Here is a 24,095-nt window from a genome sequence, read left to right on the forward strand (position 1 = left end):
CCTTTGGTCACGCTAAGGTGAAGCAATACAATTCTGCAGGTGAGCTCTGGCAAATTTTTACAGCCATAAAACACACCAAGCTTACTCCTAAAATTAGGTCCATGTTAGAAAGGCAGAGATTTCACTTGAAGTTAGACTGCTTCCACCTTCTTCCCCCACCCCATCTGCCCCCAAGGCATTCACTACACGCATGTTGTCTACACACTCACATTCTGGACATCACCACTTACCTGAAACAGCATCATAGAACTGCTCTTCACTGAGGATGCTGAGAGGCGGAGATCCCTTAACCAGAGACTGCTCTAGTTCATGGTGCTCGGTAGCGAGTGTCTCTAATGCTTCTGACAAGATCTTGTTTTTCTCCTGCTCATGCTCCAGTTTCAAATTCCTCACCTATAAGTAGATACATGTATGAATAAAATCTCATCTCTCTGAAGAATGTGTAGCTGGAAGCTATTCAGAAAATAGACTCTAATGAATAAATAACTAGCAAACAGCTGGAACTGAAACCACCCGGATTAATGAGAATATTACAGTACTTGTGTGATGACAATAACGTTGTTAGTCAGCATTTTTAGTAGCTGAAAAATCTGACACGTAAGATCTGACAGTATCAATCACAATTCTGTAAGTGAATTCAAGCCAGATAACTATACCCTAAAACTGAGGGGAAATATTTACAGCTCTACTTGGATGACCTTAACTACGGAGTCAGTGATCGGTTTCTGCACGCACCAAGCTCCTTCTACCAGTCTGCTCCAATTTAGCCCAAGCAGCATCATCTAAATTGAATTACAGAGCAAATGTGAATGCCAGCTACAAATAACTACAACCAAACTATGTGCTGAAAACATTTAACCCTGAAGATTACAGAAGGAGGTTGAGAAAGAGATTCCTCCGGTAACTGACTTAACATCAATATAAACAGCCCTCCCTCTGAACTCCTCAAACAGCTTACCAAGGAGCCAAAAGTTAACAAAAAGAGAAGCCCAGCCACCAGACAGTGGACCTTTTTTTAAACCCACACATGCAATGGGCTCCAGGGCAGACGATGTTATCCGTGTTTTGAGTTCAGTACTAGTAATGAGAAAGCAACATGTCCTTCCTATTTCCTCTTTTTTTTTTTTTTTTTTTCCTGGCGCTTCCCTGCCTCCTCTATCTGCCAGCAGAGGGGAGAGGGCAGTAACCGAAAGCTCAGAAATGGCCACTTCTACCAGCCCAACAAGGCTTCAGGGTGCTACCTCTCCTGCAGTCCCTAAACCATCGAGTCTTTCCCTTTCTCCCTTCCAGTCCCTTTTTAAAAGCATCCCCAACCCCTGCCTTGTCCTCTAGTTTACTCTCAAAGGTCAGTTTACAACACTAATTCCCCCTCCACTAAGAACATGCAAGGACATGACAATTAATCTCTTGGAACAGTTACAGGGACAACTTACACATATACCAACATTACCTTTTTGAATCTAATTTAAGAACTGTTCCTATGTCCTCTCTGGTTACAGTTTACATTAAAACTTTACTTTGGAGGCTTCAGCTGCCTCAGTCATAACCACTTCTCAAACAGTGGATTCAGAGCTGAGCACAAAAGGAGCTAGTAAGGAGACATTAAAAGAGATTTGCCACTTCCAGAAAAGAGCTTCTATGCTGATGGAAACGTATCCTCTAGAGAAAGATTTATAGAAGAAATTTTCACCCCCTCAGTCGTGCCAAATACTAAATCAGCTGTTTTGGCTGCCAGGTTCTGAGTGTAAGGGGGGAATCCAATTAAATGATAATTAAAAGAGTATAAAATTGGGTTGCTAATTGAAAGCAGAAAAACCAGTAAGTCACTTACTGTCTAATAGTTCTACTCTGAACAAAATGAGAAAAGTCTGGACAAGTTACTGTCACTTTCATTTAAAGCTCACTGCGACAGTACCAATGAAGCCAATTACTGCAATATTTCATACAAATCAGACATGCCACTGCAAGAGATCTGTTATTAGGCAGTTTCTAAATACATTTGGTATGCCGTCAAACAGTTACGGAACCACCAGCTTAGAGAAACAGCACCAGTATTTTGCTCTCCTGATACAGGGAGGATAGAGGGCTGAAAATAAAATGGTACTTTTCATTCTTATTAAACACCAAAGTAAAATAAGTTATGAAAATGCTATTTGCAATAATACCATTTTTGCAGGATTGAATTAGATGCAATTATGCTCTAATGCTTTGGTAAGTTATTTGAGTGATCGAAAGCTTTATCTAAAACAGCAAATTGAAGGAAAATTGAAACAATCTAAAAACCTGGACCTTTTCAGCATCCTTTAGTCACAGCTGTGTGACTCAAGAAGCAACAACACACACAGGCCTAAGACCACACCTGCTACAAGAAAGTATTTTCTTGACCTTAAGGTTCCTCTGTCCTATCATAATGTAGAGCTATTCAGAATTGCAGAAAGTGTACTACAAATAAATTCCCTTTTTGTAAAATGAATTTTCAGCTTTACAGTAAGGTTCACTTTCCTGTGTACTCCCAGAACTCCTCATTGCCAGACACTTACTAGTATAGCAATTACACTTACTAGTATAGCAATTACACTTACTAGTATAGCAATTACACATCAGTAGGTAACAAAAGACCAAAGCTTTTCATCTGTTCCATAAGCAACAAAATGCTAGCCAGAAGCTAAGGACTAAAGAAAACCCACTGAATTCTGTTGCTTGCAATTGTTGGGATGTTCACTCATAACTGAATAAACTGGATTTAAAGCAACCTTAATATCTAGGGGCTTGAGATGGAAAGTTATAATATTGCATTTTTCTCAACAGTATGGAGGTCATGGGATGGACACACACATTCAGACAGAGTCTAGAGATTGCCCTACCAATCTCTACAGTCTGGCACCTCTGCACTATTCATTCCTTGAGGGCCGTTGTCAGGAAACACTGCAATAACACCACATCCTTAAGCACCAACACAGTTTCAGAGCGTCAACATGAGAATGAAAAAAGATTTTTAAAAGGGTTCTACTATCCTTATTTTATTGGTTTTGCCTGTAGAGAAGCAATGCTGGGAGAGATAAAGCTAGCACAATCCTGACATACTCAACAATACAGGAGAAAGAACCTTGCTTGAAATAAGCAGGTTTGTTTTTTTTCAAACCAAGCAGCTTTAAGAGATACTTGCATTTTGTCAATAATAAAAGTCAAAGTGATGAAGTTCACCTCCTAAAATCTACTTGCAGTAAATTGAATGTAAAGGGAGGATGCTATTTTGTTTTCTCAGAATCACACACACTCTCTTCCCAGTTTAACATGAAACACTGCAGGCAGATTGGTGCTGCTTTCAGAGCATAATTTTATTGAACAATGTAATTGACCAGCTGAGTGATAGGTTTTCCCAAAATGTAAACAGCAGATTGCCATTTTGCGTAAGTTTTCCATGCTCTATTTCTCATTCACAAGACATGGTCCATGAACAGGATTCTGAGGTGAATTAGTCCATCTACCTTGCTACTCCATCACCACTTTTGGAGATGGCATTTCAGCTTTATCCCTTTTGCAGAAGCTGTTTCTTTCCCATTGTGTCTTTCTTCAGTGTCCCAACACAAAAACATCTGCACGATTACAGAAGGAACTTCCAGACTAGTTTTAAAATTTGTTATTAACACAAAAAGTGTAGGATTCATATAATAAGCAGGAAGAAAAGCATAAAACAACAAAGTTGAGAAGCATTTCAGTCTATTAAACTGGATGCAGAGAGACCAGTATTTTTCAGTGAAGTATCACCTGATTTTGTGAAGTTGCATCAGCTGAGTAATAAATCATTTTATGAACTGACAGAAATATTAATGTAATATAGTAAATATCACACCAAAATGATGCAGATACCTGTGTGCACACAGTTCTGGAAATCCAGTCTGAGCATGAGGAAGTACTGGAAGAATCATTTTATTGACAGCCTGAGTAAGGCACAGCACGTAATACAGCCCTGGTTTCTATATCTTTCATGGTGGTGCCTGAGCTGAGACAGATGGCAAATCTTACTGGGTTCAGCTCCTCATCTTCCAACTATGGAATGGCTGCCACCTATTAGATCCCTGCCACTGGTGCCCACAATGCCCATGCCACCAGCAGCATTATTAGCTTTCCTCTGAGCTTTACACAGAAGGTAGCACCGAGTGCTCAAGTGAACCCAGCATGAGGCCAGTGAGTTCCCAACGCCCAGCTGGCCAGGCCTCCTACCTTATCCTTGTCAGGAGCTGTTCTGAACAACAGCAAATAGTTATCAATAAAGCTGGGCTTGTGCTCACACCGTTAGACAGTGACACTTTAGATCAGTCCTGCTTCCATCTCTAAACAGAATGGTATTACAGTCAAACTTCAGATTTTCTGTTTCTGATGGAAGCTATCTACCCTTGTCTCACAGAAGTAAACAATCACTCCATCATTATCCTTACAGCTATAGACACAGCGACAACCTCAGACTGAAGTCTTGGTGGTTCTCTGTCAGTGTATCTAGGTCAGTGCAACAATCCACTTTTAAAAACCTACTTCTCCAGCTGAAGATGTTTGATATCCACGGTCTGGTAACTAGTTTCACTTTTGGTTTAATTGAATAGCAATCTGCTTCCAACAGCTTCCTATAACATTCCTGTAAACACTACAATAAAATTTGGTGTTGTGAACACCACACTGTAAGTTTAAATAGTAGAAGTGAGTTTAAATAGTAGAAGTGAGTTATTTTAGCAATCAGACTGCTCTTTCTTTTGTTAAAGGAAAGCAACAAACTATTTGCGGATACTCCTATTGCCTATTCATGTTATCTGAAATACTGCTAAGCACAAGAGCATGGCTTAAAGATTATTTTCTTCATTGTGTACCACTAGCAGAAACTTTGTATGTCTATTCCAAAATATCAAAAAGCTTATCTGTGCTTAACAAACACCAGTCCCACTCCATTCTGTACCCTCAGTCTTCCTTAGGTAGGTGGGAGACCAGTAACAAGCACCAAACCACTCTTTTTTTATTCCCTTCTTTCTTTTTTAAAGGGTGAAGTCTTGAACTATATCAGCACAGCCTGTAACCAAGGCCTCTCTGTCCATCCTGAAGACATCTTGGCACAATACACAGAATACTTGCTTTGTTTGGTGCCGGATGCCTTTAATTTAAATTAATGCACAACAACAGTGGCACTTCTGTGGGGTAGGAAAGGATCACACCCCTCTATGCTCAGCTAATAAATGATCATCTCAGCAACATGGTACTGCAGCTGCAAATAAACACTAAGCCAGACATATAGCGAGCAAGGCATAAAACAAATACAGACATCTCAATAATATGCAGAGCTACATGCTTTCAACATTAGAACAGTAAATTAAAAGACAGCATACCTCAGATCCTACTTCTCCTGGACTGAGAGAGAAAATACAGACTTCACAACACCGCAGCGTGATTTAGTTGAATTTTATTTGCAGGCACTCAACTTCACTGCTAGGAGTGACTGCCCAAAACACACAGACTTCAGAGTAGTGCTGAAAGGAAGTACATCCTCTTTCACAGAGAAACCATGAGGGGATCTGAAGGCAGACTCTGCTGGAATGTCAGAACACTGTGTACCAACCCTGCTCTGCAGCAAGCTGAGCACGGGAGAGCTGCCCGTGACACCGCCTCACCAACGGCTCTGATGCCTCAGAAGGGAGGGTTTGGTTTTCAAAATGAATGGCTTTGTCCGACTGCCACAGAAATTCCACCCCCCCAAAATGTCATTTCTAATGGGATATTTGCCACAAAGCACAGAAATGAGGTGCAAGTTCTCAGTTGGAAGGTAGGGGCTATTCTAACACCTGGCTGGAAATTAACACTGGCATTTTTAGATAGAACTGGCATTTTTATGTGAACATCTTCTGATGCTTTCTGTAATAAAGTAAAGCAAATCGAACCTGCCATTTGTGTCACACTACATCTATTTATATGAAGCTGATAGTTCCAGGCTCAGCTACTCTAGCAGGACATACTACACTGAAAGACAGAACTTACAGAGCACTGCATTGTAACACACTGCACTACAGAAAACCCATCACAGAAAGCAACCCGAAGCGAGAAATCTGTCCCTTCTGTGATTTTCATATCAAACAAAAATCCCTACCAAAAAATGTGAGGCAAAGAGTGGAAACCACAACCTCGATGCAGAGTTTAATATGTATACAGTTTGTCTATTCTAACAAGCTTGCACAGTTGTAATTGTGCTGTTAGTACAAAACAGTCCCTATTGCTAGCGTCTTCTTGCAAAAGCCAGTCCTTTGTGATGTCCAGTTTGAACGAGAGCTGAGTAAATCTAATAATGTAGAACAAGAGCTAAAAAGTTTTATAAAGAGCCAGGCCTGCCTCCATGTCTTGAACAAAGGTAGAAATGTAAAGACTGAGTATTTTCCTCGAGGTGTATCTGTTTAGAAATGGAACAGTTCTATATATTTTGCTAGCTAACTTCAAAGCATGCTACTGCAGCACTAGTTCTACAGGGTAGACTTCTAAGAAAAGTACTGTTAAGACTTTCTGCTACCTGGAATAGTACCAAATTGCTGCCTAAGCTGCTACTGAAGTGAAAACTGAAACCAGTTGCTCTCAAAGAGAACTCACTCCAAAAGTTCTCATAGTTTTAACCATAATAGAACTTCAATACGGGATGTTTCCCAGAAAGAAAACAAATTTTAGAAAACGATTGATTTTTACCCCTTCTACAATGAGACTTAACTCCCACGAAGCACACATCAGTATATGATATGAATATGTATAATTATGCTTTTCTCTTAACCTTCCACCCCAAAAAGCAGGAACAGTTCTAGTTTCAGAATGTTGCTTTGCAAGTATGGCTCAGGTATTTGAGGCACTAGATAAAGAAATGAGTGATTTATGAATACTCCTATGGCACATCAAAAAACTGCAAGTGTGACAGCACACACTAAAGCAACAACAAAGTGTTCCCAAACAGATGCAATCAATTTCATGAAGACATCCCCAGATTCCTAAAGTATATAAATATTTTACACAAACCTTTTGGAGTTCTGATCTGTTTACACATAATCCCTTCTACAAAGAACCTCTTGCTGACTCACTACTCCCCAGCACCAGCAAGCACAAGGGACTTGTGACAAATGTCTGCTATGTAAACATATGTTAAAGTTTTGCATCCTAACTCTTCATTTGCTGGAGTAAACTAGCTTCTGTAAACTTCATCACAGCCTTGGCTCATCCCAGGGAACAAAGGACTGATCCAAAATAGGTCATGATTTACTTCAGCCATTACTGCCTCCTCTTACAGGAGGTTTTCCCCCTCTCTGTGCCATAAGCCTGTCAGTTAGCCAGCTTCAGAGATCTATCAGACCTAAACCCAGCATAGTTAGAAAGTGAAAGTGACTTGAACTCCTGCTACTGCAACTACTGAAAAGCAAAACAAGATGTGATCACTTAATCTAGGAAGTAAGCTGAGCTCGCTGCTGATAGGCAAATGGTTATTTACTGTATCACAAGACAGCATCAGTCTTCATCTCCAAAGTCCAACCAACTGACTCTACATCAAAGTACCACACCTTACTGAGATAGTCATATTCAAAAGAGAAAATACACTTGGAGGGCAAACATAACAGCTGACTTGCTTTCAGACCCATACACAGAAAACATCACCAATACAGTTTCTTGATGTACAAAGGCTGAAAGACCCACATACACACACAACCAAACCCCATACATACCGACTTAAAGTCCTGGTAATCTGTTCTCTTACATCCCAACCCAATGTCTATAGAATAAAGCAAAGACTTTGTAGAACAAGTCATACGACTGCCTCAGTCATTCCCCAGACGAACACAAGAGTTCATTGTTAGTCAACCACGAACATTCACATCAAAGTTCAAGAGGACGAGTTTAGCAGGGCTGATTTGGAATCATTCTTCTAAGTACTAAGCTTCTAAGAGTTGTAGTATCTCCCTGTATTTGATTTATTAATATAATTAAATTCTGCTAATGAAGGAAAGGATCAGATATGATCACAAAACTTAGAAAAATACAACAGAAGCACCAGTAGAAGCAAAAGTCAAGCTATCTGCACAGAAGGAACTCTTACTTCGGCAGGATGTAAGAGTCAGCTCAGGCAGACATTTAGGCTGTAAGAGAACTGATATTCAAGAAAAAAGCTGGAGATGCTGAGAGCATGCAGCAGCCTTCTCCTGGTGCACATGTCTAATATAAAAATTTAAAATTCAAGACTGCTGGGAATAACAGTTTCTGAACTAGCCACATGCTAGGGACAAGGATTGTTTGCCTCCCACCTTTCCCTCCTAAGAAACTAACACTTCCTCCTCAACATGGACCTTGCTGCCTTCCTTCCCCTCTCCTGTTTCCACATTTGGCTATGTCAAAGTCTGTTTATTCAGAGGCTGCTGAAGCACTGCAATTTTAACCAGTGGAGAATGTCGCAGTTCTCAGCCAGGAACCTGTATAAGAGCACACGAGCAAACTGCAAAGACTTAATTGCTGAGTGCAGATTAGAAGGCTGGTTTTGGCTTAAAATCTTGGATTTAAGCTTTTCTATCAGAGAAACTGCTTTCTTCAAAATGTTTCTGCACAGTCAAGACCTAAAAAAGCTCTTTCTGGCTTGTTTCTAAAGCGAGACTCAATGGCAATTCCAAGTCTTCCTCTCAAATGTATTTGTTTTTCCCATTTTACTTAAACAATTTAACTGTAATCTGATAAATGTCATGAGGTCTACTTAGGTTTGAGAGCTGCAGAAGTTGCCAGTCTCCAGAGCCCATTCTGTCCCACTTGAGTTCCAGTACTATAACACTGATTAGTCAAATATCAGGGCTTCAAAGAAAAAGCCATCTGATTTTGCCATTTTCTGTGAAGTATTGTTTCTGTTCTGGGTAATGCTGAAATTAAATATTGCTGCTATTCACTCTTGCCAATACTAATGCCAAGACAAGCTGGGAGTCAATGACATCTGCAGCAATGCACGCATTTGGGAAGCACGTTTTGAGTTGCAGACCTACAAGATTACCAGAGAAAAACCACACCCCAAGGATATTTCGCTGCCCGAGGGAGTTTAAGTGAGTGTATGTTCTCAGAGGCATCTGCCACAAATAACTTTCCTCAAACTAAAGGCCTCCTGGAAGCTGATCTATTATACTGATGAAAACAGAACCAGAACAGCATACTGCTGCATGCTTTCAGATCTGGCAGAGACAATTTTTTGTCTTCTCCCTTTGAGGAACTGGACATCTTTGAAGTTTGCTAGTCTCATAGAGAGACCAGATTTTAAGATGTAAGGGCTCTTAAGAATGCATACAGAAAACATTTTCTTTTTATTCTTAAGAACTGTTTTGAAAATAGATCTTAAGGCAGTTCTGATCTAACTACTTCCCTTAAGTATTCTTCTGTATAAACCACTGATTACTTTGATCAACCCCTTTGTAATCTCTTCCCCACACTTCTTCCCAACTGGATTACGGCAAATGCATGTAATGTTTTCTCTTTTGAAGCAAATGTCACGTTTTTGCCATGTTTTTGTTGGCTCTTACTGGCTTACTAGTGCTGCTGGACTCAGTTGTTGACTCAGAGTGAAAACAGCTTCCTATTAAAAATATTAACACTTCTGAAGCTGGCTGTCTGCTCTACAAGCTCTGCATTGGGAATCTTGTTAATTATTCATTAAGTCTAACTGACAAGTTTTTAAAGAAGAAACTCCAAAACAAATATGCATGGCTGTACAGTTGTTCTGCATTTCTGAAAAACTCAGATGTCTCATTTGCTAGTTTTTATTTCAGTTTGGATACTAACCAAGTTGAAGTGAAAAAAACATTACATAGGCCAGAAAGCAACAGTGAGTCTTACAAAGCAATGGTGGAGTTCTTATCTCCAAATAAAATCCACTTTGGAAAGCATTTTTTGCTGTTTCTGCTATAGTCCTGAACAAGTTCTTCCCACATTTCCAATATTAAAGAATCAGACTTCAAAGACCTATTCAGATGCAAAAATCCCACTTCTACTTCAGATTTTAGAAGACTTGGAGCATTAAGACAATTGCCCCTTCTTAGGGATGATTTTCCTCTGAGACACTGTTTTTGTCCTTATTCCAAAGCAGGCAACAGCCAGCAGACTTCAGCCAGGCCCTGGGTAGGTTAATAAGACATTTCCTGAAATTAGAATATGTCATGCAGACATTTGTCCAGCAGTTAGAGCAGACAGATAAATATGCTCTGGAGTACGGAAATTCAGTGCAGAACTAGATAATCCCAATGTTCTCATTTAGTGGAACAGATCCTTTCTACTTCTGAATGATCTCTAACACTTTTGCCCTTATATGATAGGGACTTCCTATTGTTGTTGTGTTTGAGTTTTTAAAATTTTTTTCAAGAACATTGCAGCAAAGTTATTTACTGTTAAGTCTTCTATTTACCACTCTCCTATATGCAATCCAGCAGCATCTACAGTTCAGAGGAAGAAGTGACACCAGATTAAACTTCTAAGAAGCACTTTTACAAACTTCTCCAATAAAACCCACTGGCCACTAGAAGAGAACTTGTAGATTTGATGAAAGTCCAAATTCTCCCCACCACAAGCTGAAACAGAATCTGACAATCTAGAATGACATATCATTTTTTATATTCATTAAATTGCATGTGTAAACAAAGACAATAGCAGAAAAGCACTGACCACATATTATCAGCTGATCTTGGACACATGGTTCCTTGAAATGTTCCAACACTACTGTACTGGACTGCCCCTTAAGTATTTGTATGTCTAAGGATTGTTCAAACTACAGAAGAGGGGGCTCAGGGCAAATCTCATCTATATACATACCTGAAGGGAGGATGCGAAAACAACTGAAGCCTGGCTCCTCTCAGTAGTGCCCAGTGGCAGGAAAGAAAGAAATGAGCAGAAGTTGAAAGGCAGGAAATCCCCTCTGATTGTCAAAAAACATTCTTTCACTGTAGCAGTGACACAGGCTGCCCACAGAGGTTATGGAGCCTTTATCCTTGGAGATACTCAAAAGCCATCCGGACACAGTCCTGAGCAACCAGTCCCACATGGCCTTGACTGAGCGGGGCGGGTGGACCAGCAGACCTCCAGAGGTCCCTTCCAATCTCAGTCATTTCCATTTTGTTCTTCTGTGAAATTAGGGTTTAGGCCTTAGTCGAAAATGTCGCTTCAGAGGTGGAAGAGATTCAGGGTCAGACAAAACTAGATTTCTGCTATCCATAGGCACAGATGCCTGCTGTCTAAGATTTCCAGCTGTCTGTAACAGCCAGCTCATTTCAACCTCAATTTGATTTGTCTGACCTTGCAGCAAGGTGTTTCACTGGAAAAACACACAATCCAATCTGGATGCATAGCACAGGACACATGCACAATTAATAATCTTGGCATTTCCAGAAAGGTATAAACTACTGACATACATGGATTACAGCATTACCTAGAGGAGGTATACTACTATCTTGACAAGTCAAGATTTGTCCTCACCACAAGGATCGAAGCCTTGTTTATGGATGTCCCATTAGTTTATGTCTATCAGGACAAAACCACCAAGTTGCAGCAGATGCTTTTCTGCCATTGTAGCCCAGCAAAAGGTCTTGAGGCTGATACTCTGATCACTTACACTGCATATTTCCAGGGAAGATTAGAGAAGTTTTGTTCTCTACCCTTTTTGTACCCTTTCTCTCACCATAGTTTTTGAGTCAAAAAAAGGGATGTGCAATAGCATCCCTATTATATTTCAAGACTAACAAGAAGCTGTATTTCTATTTAAAGGTCAAACATATTTGAACAAGATTTTGTTGTGGAAGCTGTGTAGCTTTGCCAACATAAAACTCCTTGAACATGAAAAAGTTTGCAATCTACTTCTATGTTAAAAAGTATCCCTACATTATGAAGATACACTGCAGACCCCCCTTCAAACAGGCATGCTCTAAAGCCATTCTCAAAGTCTCCTAGCACACCTATGGATCCAAGACTTATTGCATTGATGTCCACATTTTAACATTAATCATGTAGCCTTGACAAGCAGGAGAGGAGGGAAAACATTCCTATTCAAAAACACTGAGTCCATTTACCTTACAAATGGCTTAACATGAAGCTATGCAAGCAAAGTAAGCACATCACAGGTGTCACTCCCAAAGACAAGATGTTCAGATGAGGGCTATGCTTGGAAGGCATCCTCTTTATACAGGACTGATCAGGATGTTCACAACAAATGGATACACTCTGTTTGTAAGAGGGGCTCTACCTTACCATTTCTTTGCAGCAACATTCAGTTCACTATAAATGGAGTATAATTTGTTTTGTGTGTGCTAATCAACCAACCTGGACAGTATAGGCCTGTATTTCCCATTTGTACATGACACTGAAAGCATTTATTATTAAAGGGCATTATTGCTGCATTTCAAGGAGAGTGATGTTAAGAACAATACAAGCAACATAGAGAAAGAGTTTACTAATATTCCTTTATGAACAGGCATGGCATGTACCTTCAAGGAAAACTTCAACACCAGTGATTTATTTTCAGGGTGTAAATGCTTTCTAAACATAGTCCATTTACCAATTCTAGTGATATTGTCAGTGACTCAGCAGCTAGCATTATACTACGGCATTTCATCAGTGGACAGCAGAGCAAGCAGAGATAACACACTTCTGAATACTAATATTAAAACAAATAAAGCTTTTAAAGTCACTGGCTTTCTAGGGGGGTGGGGAGAGGAAGGCCAACAAGTACACATTCAGTAACAAGATGAAAAAAAAAAAACAGACAAGAGGTCAAATTCCACAATTGCTTACCTTGATTATAAAAATGGTTTCAGCTCTAATAAGTCAGAATGAAAAAAAAAAGCAAAAAGCAGTTCTGGTTGAAATACCACGACTGTGACCTGGTGAAGTTTAGGTTAAAAACAAAAACCACAATGGACAACACACCCTTCCCATAAGCACTAATAGTGTCTAAATGGAAATCATCCAATTTTTTTCTTCATAGCTGGAAGACCCCTGTATTTCATGGAATCAAAGTGACTAAAATAAGCCAACTAAAAAAAAAACAAAACAGAAAAGTTGAAAAGTTTAGACTCAGTCTAATCTCCTTTATTCAAGGAAAGGCCACACATGGACAGCTTATTAGCCCATAAGGCAAGATATCTGGCATCGCTGGTTTTTAAGGAAGCAAATAAAACTAAAATATACTAAAATCCCACCACATGACAAATTTAAGATGATGGAACAACTGTTAAGTAACACAAAGCCTTAAGTTACTTACGGTGCCCAGAAACACTGCCTTTAAAACAGCTTCACATAAAATACATGCATAATGAAGAGTTAAATGTTCTGTCTCCCCCAAAAGCATGTGTTAATATCCAGTACTGGATAGGCTACATGAAATTTATTTTTCATCTGTGTAGAAATTAATTTTTAATTATTATTCTCATAAAATAGCTTTTATCAGACTTACACAGAACAAGAGGACTTATTTTCTTACATACTAATTTTCCATCAATCAAGTTTCAAGAAAGAGAGGTCAAGAAGAACGATACATCTTCACAGAATTAGTAAATGTGTGTGGCCACAGTTAGCCAGTTTGTAGTTCTGATGTTTTATACAGCTGAGACTCAAAACCAGACCACTCAGCCAGACTGTAACTGCAGTCTATTAACTAACACACTTGCAAGCAAAATCCCAGCAAACACAGTTAACAGGTACGGTGCTATGGATAGAGGTTCAGCCTCCTGGGTTTTTTGGGGGCTTCATTTTTTTCCTGAAATGTTACCAGTCCTCAGCTGACAATACACTGGTTGGCTGGGAGCAAACAAGTTTTAGAATTCTGCTGTTCTACCATTCTTCCAAAACACATCAGGTACAAATTAAACCAAAACATGGAAAACAAGCTGATCAGCTTTACATGCCATGATACATCACAATGACATCAGAAGAATGGAAGTGTGCACCCTTCTCACTCCTGTTTGTTGTCTAAGCACGAGAGGAAAACAAACTCATAGCATTAAGTAGTGAAAACACTTAGAGAAAATATCCATCTTATACATTTCTCTTTCTGTTTGTCTCCATTAGCTTGGAGACAAGGGCATAATTTTTCAAATACATCCACAGAAAACAGAATTCCTAATTCATATTTGAGAAGCTTACTCTATCAAGAACTATTCCATTAAACTTGATTGCTGCTTGTTTTTTTTCCCCCTGCAGCCTCTGCTAAGATTGTTTTCTCAACATTAAAAATTAAGTACTCAAACAAGTGGTACACAAGACCTTAGAAGTAAACCTCAGAGCAGGAGCTGCAGAAGCACATTAAGGAGGAGTCTCATTTCAAACCAGTATGTTTTTACACTGTGTTTCCCCAGAGGCCCATGAATGGATTCCAAGTTAGTTTACACAAGGCTGCTTAACAACAACCACCAACAAAAAAAACGTCTACGGGCCAAGCATTAACCCACTGTGGAAAGTGCAAGAACAGCTTAGCAGTGGGCTTCCAGCTGGGCTACAAAGTGAATAGCAGGGAATGCCTTCAGACAAGCTGTCTGACCAGCTTCCATGCAGGCTCTTTGAGCTACAGGACAGTTAGAGTTTCCGTGTCACTACAAGTCAGTATGTCACTTTGTACACTTCAGAGTCAGAGTCAACCTCCTTCCTTGCAGGTGGTGATATGTTGCATTGGCAATCTTAAAGAAAACAAACAAATAAGAAAACAAAAAATCCCCCAAAACCACAAAAAAAATCTCCAGAGTTGGGACCCTGCAGTATTGGAAAGACCAGAAGCACTTGCCTTTTATCCTACAGTAAAATCTAAGCATCCTTCTGTGAGCCAGAACCATCTTTCACCCAGAAGCCTTTCCAATACAACATTTAGTCAAGGATCTTACCAACTGCTTCAAAACCTATCAGGTGCTTCAAAAAAAGCACTCTGTCAGCACACATAATACCCTTTCATAAAAGAACAGCAGTAATATTTACTTATCTTTCCCCTGAACGGAGACTCAATATTTCTTATTTTAAAAAGCTTCTGTCTAAGGCTGCTGGTTAGCTTCACCTCCCACTCTGGTGACCTACTGAATCTTGGCTGCTCTAGGGAAATCTCAGAAAAAAAAGAAGTTATGCTTTTTAACTCCCCTACCTCTGAGACACTCTGGACTTGCTAAACTCCTGCCTCTACTGGTAAGGCAGTATCTGTCTTCACAGATCTGTAGTTAGCTTTATACCTGTAAGGCTGCAGTACACTGGTAGAAACAAAATGCTTTCTCTATGCCATCCACAAACATCTCACTATCAGGTTACTCAAACTTTAATATCTTCACTATAGAGCTTTAGTCCAGATGAAAGATGTGCATACACAGAACCCAAAAATTAGTATAGCATGAATCACCAAGGCACGAGTAGAACTGTCAACATGCTAGCAGGACAAAAAACCAAATTACGTTCCTGTCAGTAGCTTTGTTCTCTTATACACCCTGCCTATACAGCATTCCCCAACATTTTATATCGTATGCTCCTTGCATAAGGGAAAAATACCATTCTTTACTAGGGAGTCCATCTGAGCATAGAGAACCTTCCAATGAACTTGTGACCTTCAAACAAGATTCAAGCTGCACTAGGTATTTCTAGTACACTTCCACTCATTTGGAGGAGAAGGGAAGAAACAGGATCAAGCCAGTTACTGACCAAGAGACAATAAAGGTTTTCGTGATGTAGGTACACCTCGTTTCTCTCAACACAAAACAGCTCTTGCTGTGTTCAGTCCAATCATCAACTGTCTAAAATCTGTTCTCCTCCTTTCCACAAGCACCCAACCTGAACAGCTTTCAGTTGGTCAGGGCATTGCCTACAGGCCTTGACACACTGAGGTTTTCCCTGGATCGCCACAACTTTCAGCAAGAGCTGAACAGAATGGACAACATTAGTTCCTCTGTGCTCCAGTGATTGAAAGGAAAAAAAAATTTAAAATAGGGCTGCCTCTTGTTTCTAAACACAAAGAGAAAAGATCAGAAAAACAAAGGCACTGGTTTTATCATCTGAAGGAGTACGGACTCTAGTTCTAGGTCTAGTTCAGTAGCCAGCCAATACATGATCCCCTTACTGGACCTAACTCAGAAATCTTATCATTAACCTTTTTCTTAGCTTCTCTGATTTTATTTCAGTCCCTCACCCCTCTTCATCTCCCCGTCCCACACACCAGAGGCTCCCAAGAGCTTATAGAGGTTAATGTAGCTGATGATATTGCCAGATGGAAGAAAAGGACTGCTGATGGATGCCAGGACTTCTCTAGCAGATTTGCACAGGGTGCCTTTATCAGCATTTCTCCCTTGACTGCAGATTCTCATCACTGCTCTCCTCACCTGCACCCCCACAAAGAAACAGATAATAAAATTTCTCATTAAGGAGTCATCTGGACATAGCCTACAGGCACCTTCTTCATTCACAATACAGTAAGGTAGGAAGGAGGTCTAAGTGATAACAGCTGTGCTCATACCTGTCTCCCAAAAGACAAATTAGAAATATATTAAAGGCAACTATTTGTATGCCAAAGAGCATGCAAGCATTCACTCACAAGAACACACACAGACACATCTATCATTCAATTATGTTTCCAAGAAATCTGAAATAAACTAAGGCAGTGCTCTGAACTTCCAGAGATTGGTATTTACCAGCTGAACTGTGTGCACATTTTTCATTTACAGGATGTACATTCAAGAGATAGCACATTACGCCATGGTAAAGATAACTAAGTCCAAGGACTATGACCCACAGTATATTGACATTAAAAAGTTTCTGTGGAAGTGACAAGTTTAATTTGTTATGACAAATTCTTTACAGCTGAAATATACAACTCATTTAATGCAAAAAGTGAATAAACCTTTCCTGTATTCCTTATCTCATCAGCTAAAGCTTTTCACCAGCTTGTAAACAAGTCCCCTTCTTAAGACAAAAACAAACTGAAAAGAATGACAACAACTGCAAAGGCTGAAGATCAAAGCCACAAACAGACTACAAATGAAACCAGCTTACAACTCCTACCCATTCTACACTCATGCAATACGAGCTCTTCCTTTACTGTTACATATAACCCTTGATGGTAAAAAGCGAAACTTAACAGTCAGTATACTCATCTACACACTTTACCTAAGCACTGGTTGGTGAAGAAGCAAGGCAAAAAAAAAAAAGGAAAAAGCCAATTTCTTTAAATAAATAATTTTTTTCTATCAATTTCACACAGCTTCAATACAGGTAGCTCAAGTACAAGAGATGAATTTAAAACTCATTCAGAAAATCTAGAAGAGAAAATAGCGTGAAAAGAATCTTAAGTTTAACTACTCCTACGACTACATAAAATAACTCAGGACACAAAAACTACTAGAACCAAACTGCTTTAGGAATGTAGGTTCTGATATTTGCTAGAAATAGTCCAAGGCAAATCCTGCTTCGAAACACTACTTCCTAACCTTGTGCCAAAGTCACTGCAGAAAACGTTTCAAGTTGTGCAGGCTGGCTCCGACACCAACGCCCCAGTAAACACTCATATTAAAGCTACCAAGTTACACTCCCTTTTCCCCTCACATGTTTTAACTATTTGGCAAAAAGTATCTGTGCTTGCATCTGCTTGACACTGAAGGGCTCATCCCAATGTCAAGAAGGAAGCAGAGCCACAGACAGCAGCCCCCCAGCCCATCACGAACGCTACATACCGCGGGACCGTTCCGAGCAGCACCGTTCCGAGGGAAGCCGCCCCGGCTACAGCAGCGGCGGCAGCACCTGCCGGGCCGGCACACGCCGCGGGCGGCCCCTTCACCTTGCACCACACGCCGCGGGCTTCGCGGCCGCCCCGGCGCGGCGCAGGGCGGGGCGGGGCGGGGAAGTCGCGGCCGCCCCGCGCAGCCGGGGCGCGGCTCCGCTCAACGCCGCTCCCGCCGGGCTCCGCCGGGGCGGCGGCGCAGGAGGAGGAGGAGGAGGAGGAAACCAGCCCCAAACAGCGGGGCGGCCACGCCGGCTCCCAGCTCGGCTAAAAATGGCCTGACAGACCGAGCGCGCCCGCCCCTGCCGCGCCCCCGCCGGGCACGGGCGCTGCCCAGCGCTCACCGCCGCGGCTCCCGGGGCGGCCCCGCGGGCTGTGCGGGCTCCCGAGCCGCGCGGGGCCGCCCCGCACGGAGTCCCGCCGCAGTGGGTTATTTTTGGAAGCTCCCCCCGCCCCCCGCTCCCGGCTCTGCGGCGTCACAGCCGCTCCCGCCGCGCGGAGCGGGCAGGTCACGCCTTTCCCGGCGCGGTGGCGGCCGCGGCCCCCGCCCGCACCGCGCCGCGCTCCCCGCGGCCGCTCGGAGCGTCCCCGCCGCACCGCGCACGCCGAGCCCCGCACGGCGGCACCGGGGGGAAGGAGAAGCCGCGGACAGACGCAGCGATCGGAGATCACGCTCATGCACCATTTCTAGCGCGAGTGGAAGACGGCTGAAGCTGTCTGGTTTAGCGCTGCGTTAGCAGTTTCATCTGCAGACTGCGCGGTTATGCTACGATTGCCAAAGCACAGTGATAAGTAACACTAAATAAAGTTTCCTCCAGAGAGCCAAAAGTGCGTTCACTGCGGTTATCCTTACTGAAGTGAGGAGCCTCTCCCTGTAAGTCAAGCAGTAGCTTCTGGTATGCCGACAATTTAAATTAGAGGGGAAAAGAATCTCCTTAAAGAGGCAAGATAGAAAAGCACCAGGCTTGAGAAAGTGTTAATTCTAGAGATAACCAAATTTCATGGGACATGCACAATATGGTTGCAATGTTATATATATTGCTTTTCAAATGCCAACAAAACTACAGTCTAGAAATCAACCGTGAACAGCAAAAAAACAGTGCCCTGATTTATAAAGGACAACAAAGCCAAGTGCTGTGGGTTTAAGAACAGTAACGATCAATGAATGTAGCTTCTTGGAAAGCTGCAAGTCTTAGGAAGAGATTATGGCATATAAAAAAGCCTGCACTGTATTTCTGAACTCAATAGTTTGAAGTTTAAAAATACCAAGACAAAAAATTCTCCAGGATCACATCTCCCTGTCATGACCGACTGATTGCATTAGCTATGGTGGAAAAACAAGTTCACACCTCAGCCTATCCCTCTGTGCCCAAATCTATGTGCTTCCAGATTAAAATAAGGCCTCTATTACACCTACAGAGACTATTCAAGTTCAAGTAAGGTGACATTACAATTTCACCATATGTTTTGCCATACTCCACTCTGGAAAGCTATTTTAGTCTGGCTTGAAGCAAGATGCCAACACAATTAAGGAATACTAACCAACACTATACACCCACTGTTGTAACAATTTCCCCCTCATCCGCAAATGAAACTGGCAACTTTAATATCAGACTTTCTTAAGGAAAAAAACCTCAATGTAAAAAAAAAAAAAAAAACAAAAAAGCAATGCTTGTTCCACTCTGCTAGAACTTAAGTAAGTCTAAAAGACTCGTGACTGGAAACAAAGGACTTGGAAAGGAATGGAAAAAACCCAAACCTAGACAATGGAGCCAGTGTTTGTAGCTCACTGTTAAATAACTGGAAGACTAGCAGCACCAACACAAACCTCATTCTGAAACACAGTTTACTGATGACAGTAGAGTAAGAGCCTAACCCAGGGATTATAGTTACCACAGTATAGGAAGACAAGCTTATTTCATGGTACTAGGGCATCTTCAAGAAGGAAGAAAAATACCAGCTCTCCTACTATAGGAACTAGTGAATTTGACTTATATTCCCAAATTGAAGTGTTTGCATTATGTTTAACACTACACAAGATATTTGTTACTGGGAAAGCCAGAAGTTCAACAAATAGCATTTGCACACCCACTAAGCACATGGTCTGAAAAACAAATTCAGAAGCAATATTGCTCAACACTTCAGTGAGCTAGTAAAACTAAAAAAAATCCAAAACCTAATTTTCTCAATACTTTGACCTTCAAATTAGCAAAGCAACAGCTTTATTGAATTCAAGCATTCAGTTTAAACATTGCAAGCAGTAGCTTGTAACCAAAATGTCTCTTTTCTGAACACCCAAATACAAAGACATCCTTTTGCAAAGGCATATACCTAGTCTTTCTCTAGAAGAATGAATTTTTGTCCCATTCAGTATGCAAAAGGACAGCTTGCCAGCAACATGAAGCGGTACGGGTTTGTGTATTTGTTTTTGTAACAGGTAAACAGGGAACTAGACAATTATGCTAAGGTGTTCGACCTTTTATAGACCCAAGCAGCACAATACATACCCCTTCTTGCTTTGTGAACAGGTTAAGGCACTCGGCCAGAGCCTCACATGTTTCCTGGGATACTTCAGAAACCACATCAACTTTCTGCAGGAGGGGAGAAGATATTCCTGAAAACACAAAAATATTAGCAATGTTAGAAGGACATTGTAAACTACAGGATTCTTTTAATCATTTTTTCCTCTAAGTAATACAGACATAACATTCACATGTTACAGGAAGGCTGGTGCATTGCAGGATCTGTGGGAGGGTTTTTTGTGCATCATTTCCCTAGTACTGGTATAAGAGGCACATTTATAGACTGAGTTTCTCTTTCAGCATGGTTTAGAAAGCAGAGGCAGTAAGCCATGGCAGCAGGACACTGGGAAAGGAACTAGCAACAATCTCCTTTTAACCACTTTCTAGATTTTAAAGCTTCAGGTGACAGAATTTAAATTAAAAGGATTCTGCACTGATTTAATATAAATAGAAGTGTAAAATGTAGATTTTTTTTGCCTTCTGCTATGTATTATACAGAAAAGAAAGAGCTTACCACAGTACTCTGTGCAGCTGTACATTTAGGTTTGAGAAAAATAAATTGAATTGCAAGTACAAGCACACTGAACAATTAAAGGGAAAAATCTTATTTTCATGGACTCATCTTATGTGTAAGTAGTACAGCTTGTCATGTCACATCCTGACTTCTATGACCATTTATAGAAGGGACTGCATGTCTAGAACCAGCAGGAAATCATGATAACTCAATCAGCTGGTAGAAATGATTGGAGTCAATCTGTGAAGTTTTCTGATGTGCAGCAATTCCTCGGAAATCAACTAAGTAATTTTCTCAGGAAGCATAGTTGTTGCAATTAAAATAATTGCAACATTTACTGCCTGCAGACTCCAGGATCAGTTGACACAATTTAGTAACCCAGGTGCTTCTAGCTGATGTCACACCATTGAAGATTAAGAGGTCCACCAGTGACAGTACCTGAGCTTATTTTTCAACTTATGCTGCTTATGCAGGACAAGATACAGTACATTTCCACACACTAATTGTGGTCTCTGAAACCAGAGCTCACCACTAACTCAAAATGACTCTTACAGCAGCTGCTAAGAACAGCTAGTGCTTCCAGAAGGAGGGGCAGCACACTGAGTGCAGGAGACATCTTTATTTGTAATATACAAGATGCACAAGTCTCAAAGGTTCAGAATGGTATGGCAAGTTTCTGGACTCAAAATAGCATGAGAAGGCTATTCAGGGAGAGAATTTTAACTATCAGGTGCCAACATAGCCATTTTTATATTACTCAAATGATTTTAGGGAAAACACCACACAGAAGGGTTTCTAATTCAAAACTTTGTATTCTTTTGGAGCCTGAGGATTCAAATACTTTAAAAATACTGCAACAATGGGAGAACTAGAGCAGTTGTCTCTGCTGCAACCTACAGAAGTCGCACATGAATCCAGAAACAGTTCACTGACCTAGCAAGTTACAAACATCCCTCGGAAGGAAAACAGGAACTTATTACTGCTATTGGCCAAGACTAGTAGTTTCTAGGAATGAGATAGTATCTGCTTTTGCTTTACTATGGGTATTGGTTGTTTGTGTATTTCCTTTTAAAAATGTTTTTCTTCTTTAAAATAGAACCTCACTTGTTCTTCAGGTCAGCACTACAGAGTCAGGGAAACTGCCTCTGTAGCTACCAAAGGGAATTTATCCACCTTTTACTAATTTTCAAACTGGTTTTTTTTGTGAAAAATTCTGTTTTACTGTAACAGTAATTACAAAAGCTTCACAATAAGACACTCATATACATTATGAAATGTCCCTCTGCCTTGTAAAATAAAAATTTGGTAAAAATCCAGTTAATGAAAATGACAGGGTAACATCACAGAGTAACTTACCCCATTAGCATGTGGAGAAAAAGCTGTATTTTTAGCCTCCTTTTGGAAAGGCACAGGGATGAAAGAACTTTTTTCTTCTCAAAACTGGTATTCTATTACAGACTAAGGATCTGTATAGACAAACAACTTGTTCTCTAATCTGAGCTTCAAAATTTTAGCCACAATATATAACTAGGACTCAGGTCCAAAGAACCAATAGTTCGATGTTCTTACAGAATTCCTTTGTGTGTTTAATACATGAACAACTTCTCTACATGTTTAAGGCATTTAATAAAACAAGTACAAATCTCTAGCATCTTGGTGCCTGTGATATACATTAGCAGTTATGCTGCAAAAAAGTACGTGTTAAGAATTATAACTTGAAATGAAACCTGAGAAGTTCAAATCTGGCATAAAAGTCATAGCAAAATCTGTGGAATATGTCCCATCATACCATGCCTCCAGTTTCTCTGTATATTTCTCTGCAGATTTCACTGCTCTTTGTACCTGTGAAGAGACACTTATGCACTACAACAAGCTACCAACCACAGATTTTTTTTTTAAAAAAAAACCTTGAAAGGGGACTGCTGTGTTATATTTTTATGACACTACTCAATAAGGACTACAGTTAGAGGCAGTTTCACTGCATTTACAGCTGCTAATAAAATTTCTTTCAATCAGCATACTTCTTAGTTGTTTCTCCAAATCTGAAATCTTAATTGTTAGCCATTACTATAATGCTACTTTATTTGAATCTTTTTTTCGTGGGAAAAATTGTCCCCTATTTTCAAGCTCCTGAAAATTTGATTTTAGGGAAATAAAAGCATCCTGTTAAAAAGAAAAAAATAGTTGCTTGGTAACAAACTACATTTTAAATTAATAAGCTTTACCTTTTGTAGCATCCAAAGATTTAACCATTGCAAGGAAGTCTGAAATCTCTTTACTGAGTCTTTGTTGGCATGCTTGTGCTTTCTGAAAGAAACAAGGATAGCTAGTTCAGAAGTACCTCATTCTAAGGAAAGTGTATGTTTACTTTCTTTACTACAGTGAAATTTTAAAATTTGGACAGCATTAAATCTCAACAAAGATTCCCAGCCCAGAGACTGATACATTAAAACTGAAACAAATTACTGAAGCTACCTTCAAAGACACAAAAGCAAAGAGTATTTATGAACATTTTATCATTCACCAGATATTGTCTAATTTGGGGCAGCAAATCAACCCCCAAAGCTTTGTTGTACATGCCACTTTTGCTCTTTCCCTCAGTCTTTATTGAGCAGTTTAAAAACTGGGAAGAGCAAATGCTTGTTCTTTGAGAAACTTAAGGGCAAAATAAGCACATTCACAGGTTAACTGATAAATGGCAAGTATAGTGACATGCAGAAACCAGCCACAAGGTCCTATTTCAAGCCCACATTCAAACTTGGAGACAGTTATCATAAAACCATAGAATGGCTTGGGTTGGAAAGGACCTTAAAGATCATCTAGTTCCAGCCCCTAGACAGCCACACCCTTCTCTAGCCCAGGTTGCTCAGAGCCCCATCCCACCTGGCCTTGACCATTTCCAGGGATGGGGCATCCACAGCTTCTCTGGGCAAGCTGTTCCAGTGCCTCACCACCCTCTGAGTAAATAGTTTCTTCCCAATATCTAAACAAAATCTCTCCTCTTCCTACTTACCCTATCACAGCTACATCTAGCACATCTATTACAGAGTTGGCTGTGTAAAAAGTCACTTCCCCTCTTTTTCATAAGCCACCCTTAAGGCCACAGTGAGGTCTCCCTAAAGCCTTTGCTTCTCCAGCTCTCTCAGCCTGTGTTTAAAGGAAAGGTGTTTATTCATTCCCAGTGATCACCTTTGTGGCCCTCCTCTGGATCTGCTCTAACACGTTCACATCTTTCTTGTGCTAAGGACTCAGAGCTGGATGCAGCACTCTAAGTGGGGATCTCATGAAGGCAGAAGAGGGGGGGCAG

General features: G+C 40.6%; 1 protein-coding gene across 7 annotated transcripts in view; it reads right to left on the minus strand.

Moving 5' to 3' along the window:
- The window catches only part of OSBPL1A (oxysterol binding protein like 1A), a 78,238-nt gene that overhangs the window by 29,330 nt on the left and 24,813 nt on the right, over positions 1-24,095 (minus strand). For 4 of the 7 annotated variants that reach the window (XM_038161456.1, XM_038161465.1, XM_038161436.1 and 1 more), the window contains exons 15-17: positions 23,014-23,095; positions 20,260-20,366; positions 231-393 (exon numbers count right to left, since the gene is read on the minus strand). In XM_038161456.1, coding sequence (XP_038017384.1) covers positions 231-393; positions 20,260-20,366; positions 23,014-23,095 — 352 coding nt within the window. Of the gene's footprint in view, positions 1-230; positions 394-5,372; positions 5,606-17,705; positions 18,150-20,259; positions 20,367-23,013; positions 23,096-24,095 lie in introns of those variants that run through there. The other 3 variants (XM_038161474.1, XM_038161485.1, XM_038161493.1) reach the window with 3 other exon arrangements.

Source organism: Motacilla alba, chromosome 2 (genome assembly GCF_015832195.1).
Source record: "Motacilla alba alba isolate MOTALB_02 chromosome 2, Motacilla_alba_V1.0_pri, whole genome shotgun sequence".
Classification (NCBI taxonomy): Eukaryota; Metazoa; Chordata; class Aves; order Passeriformes; family Motacillidae; genus Motacilla; species Motacilla alba.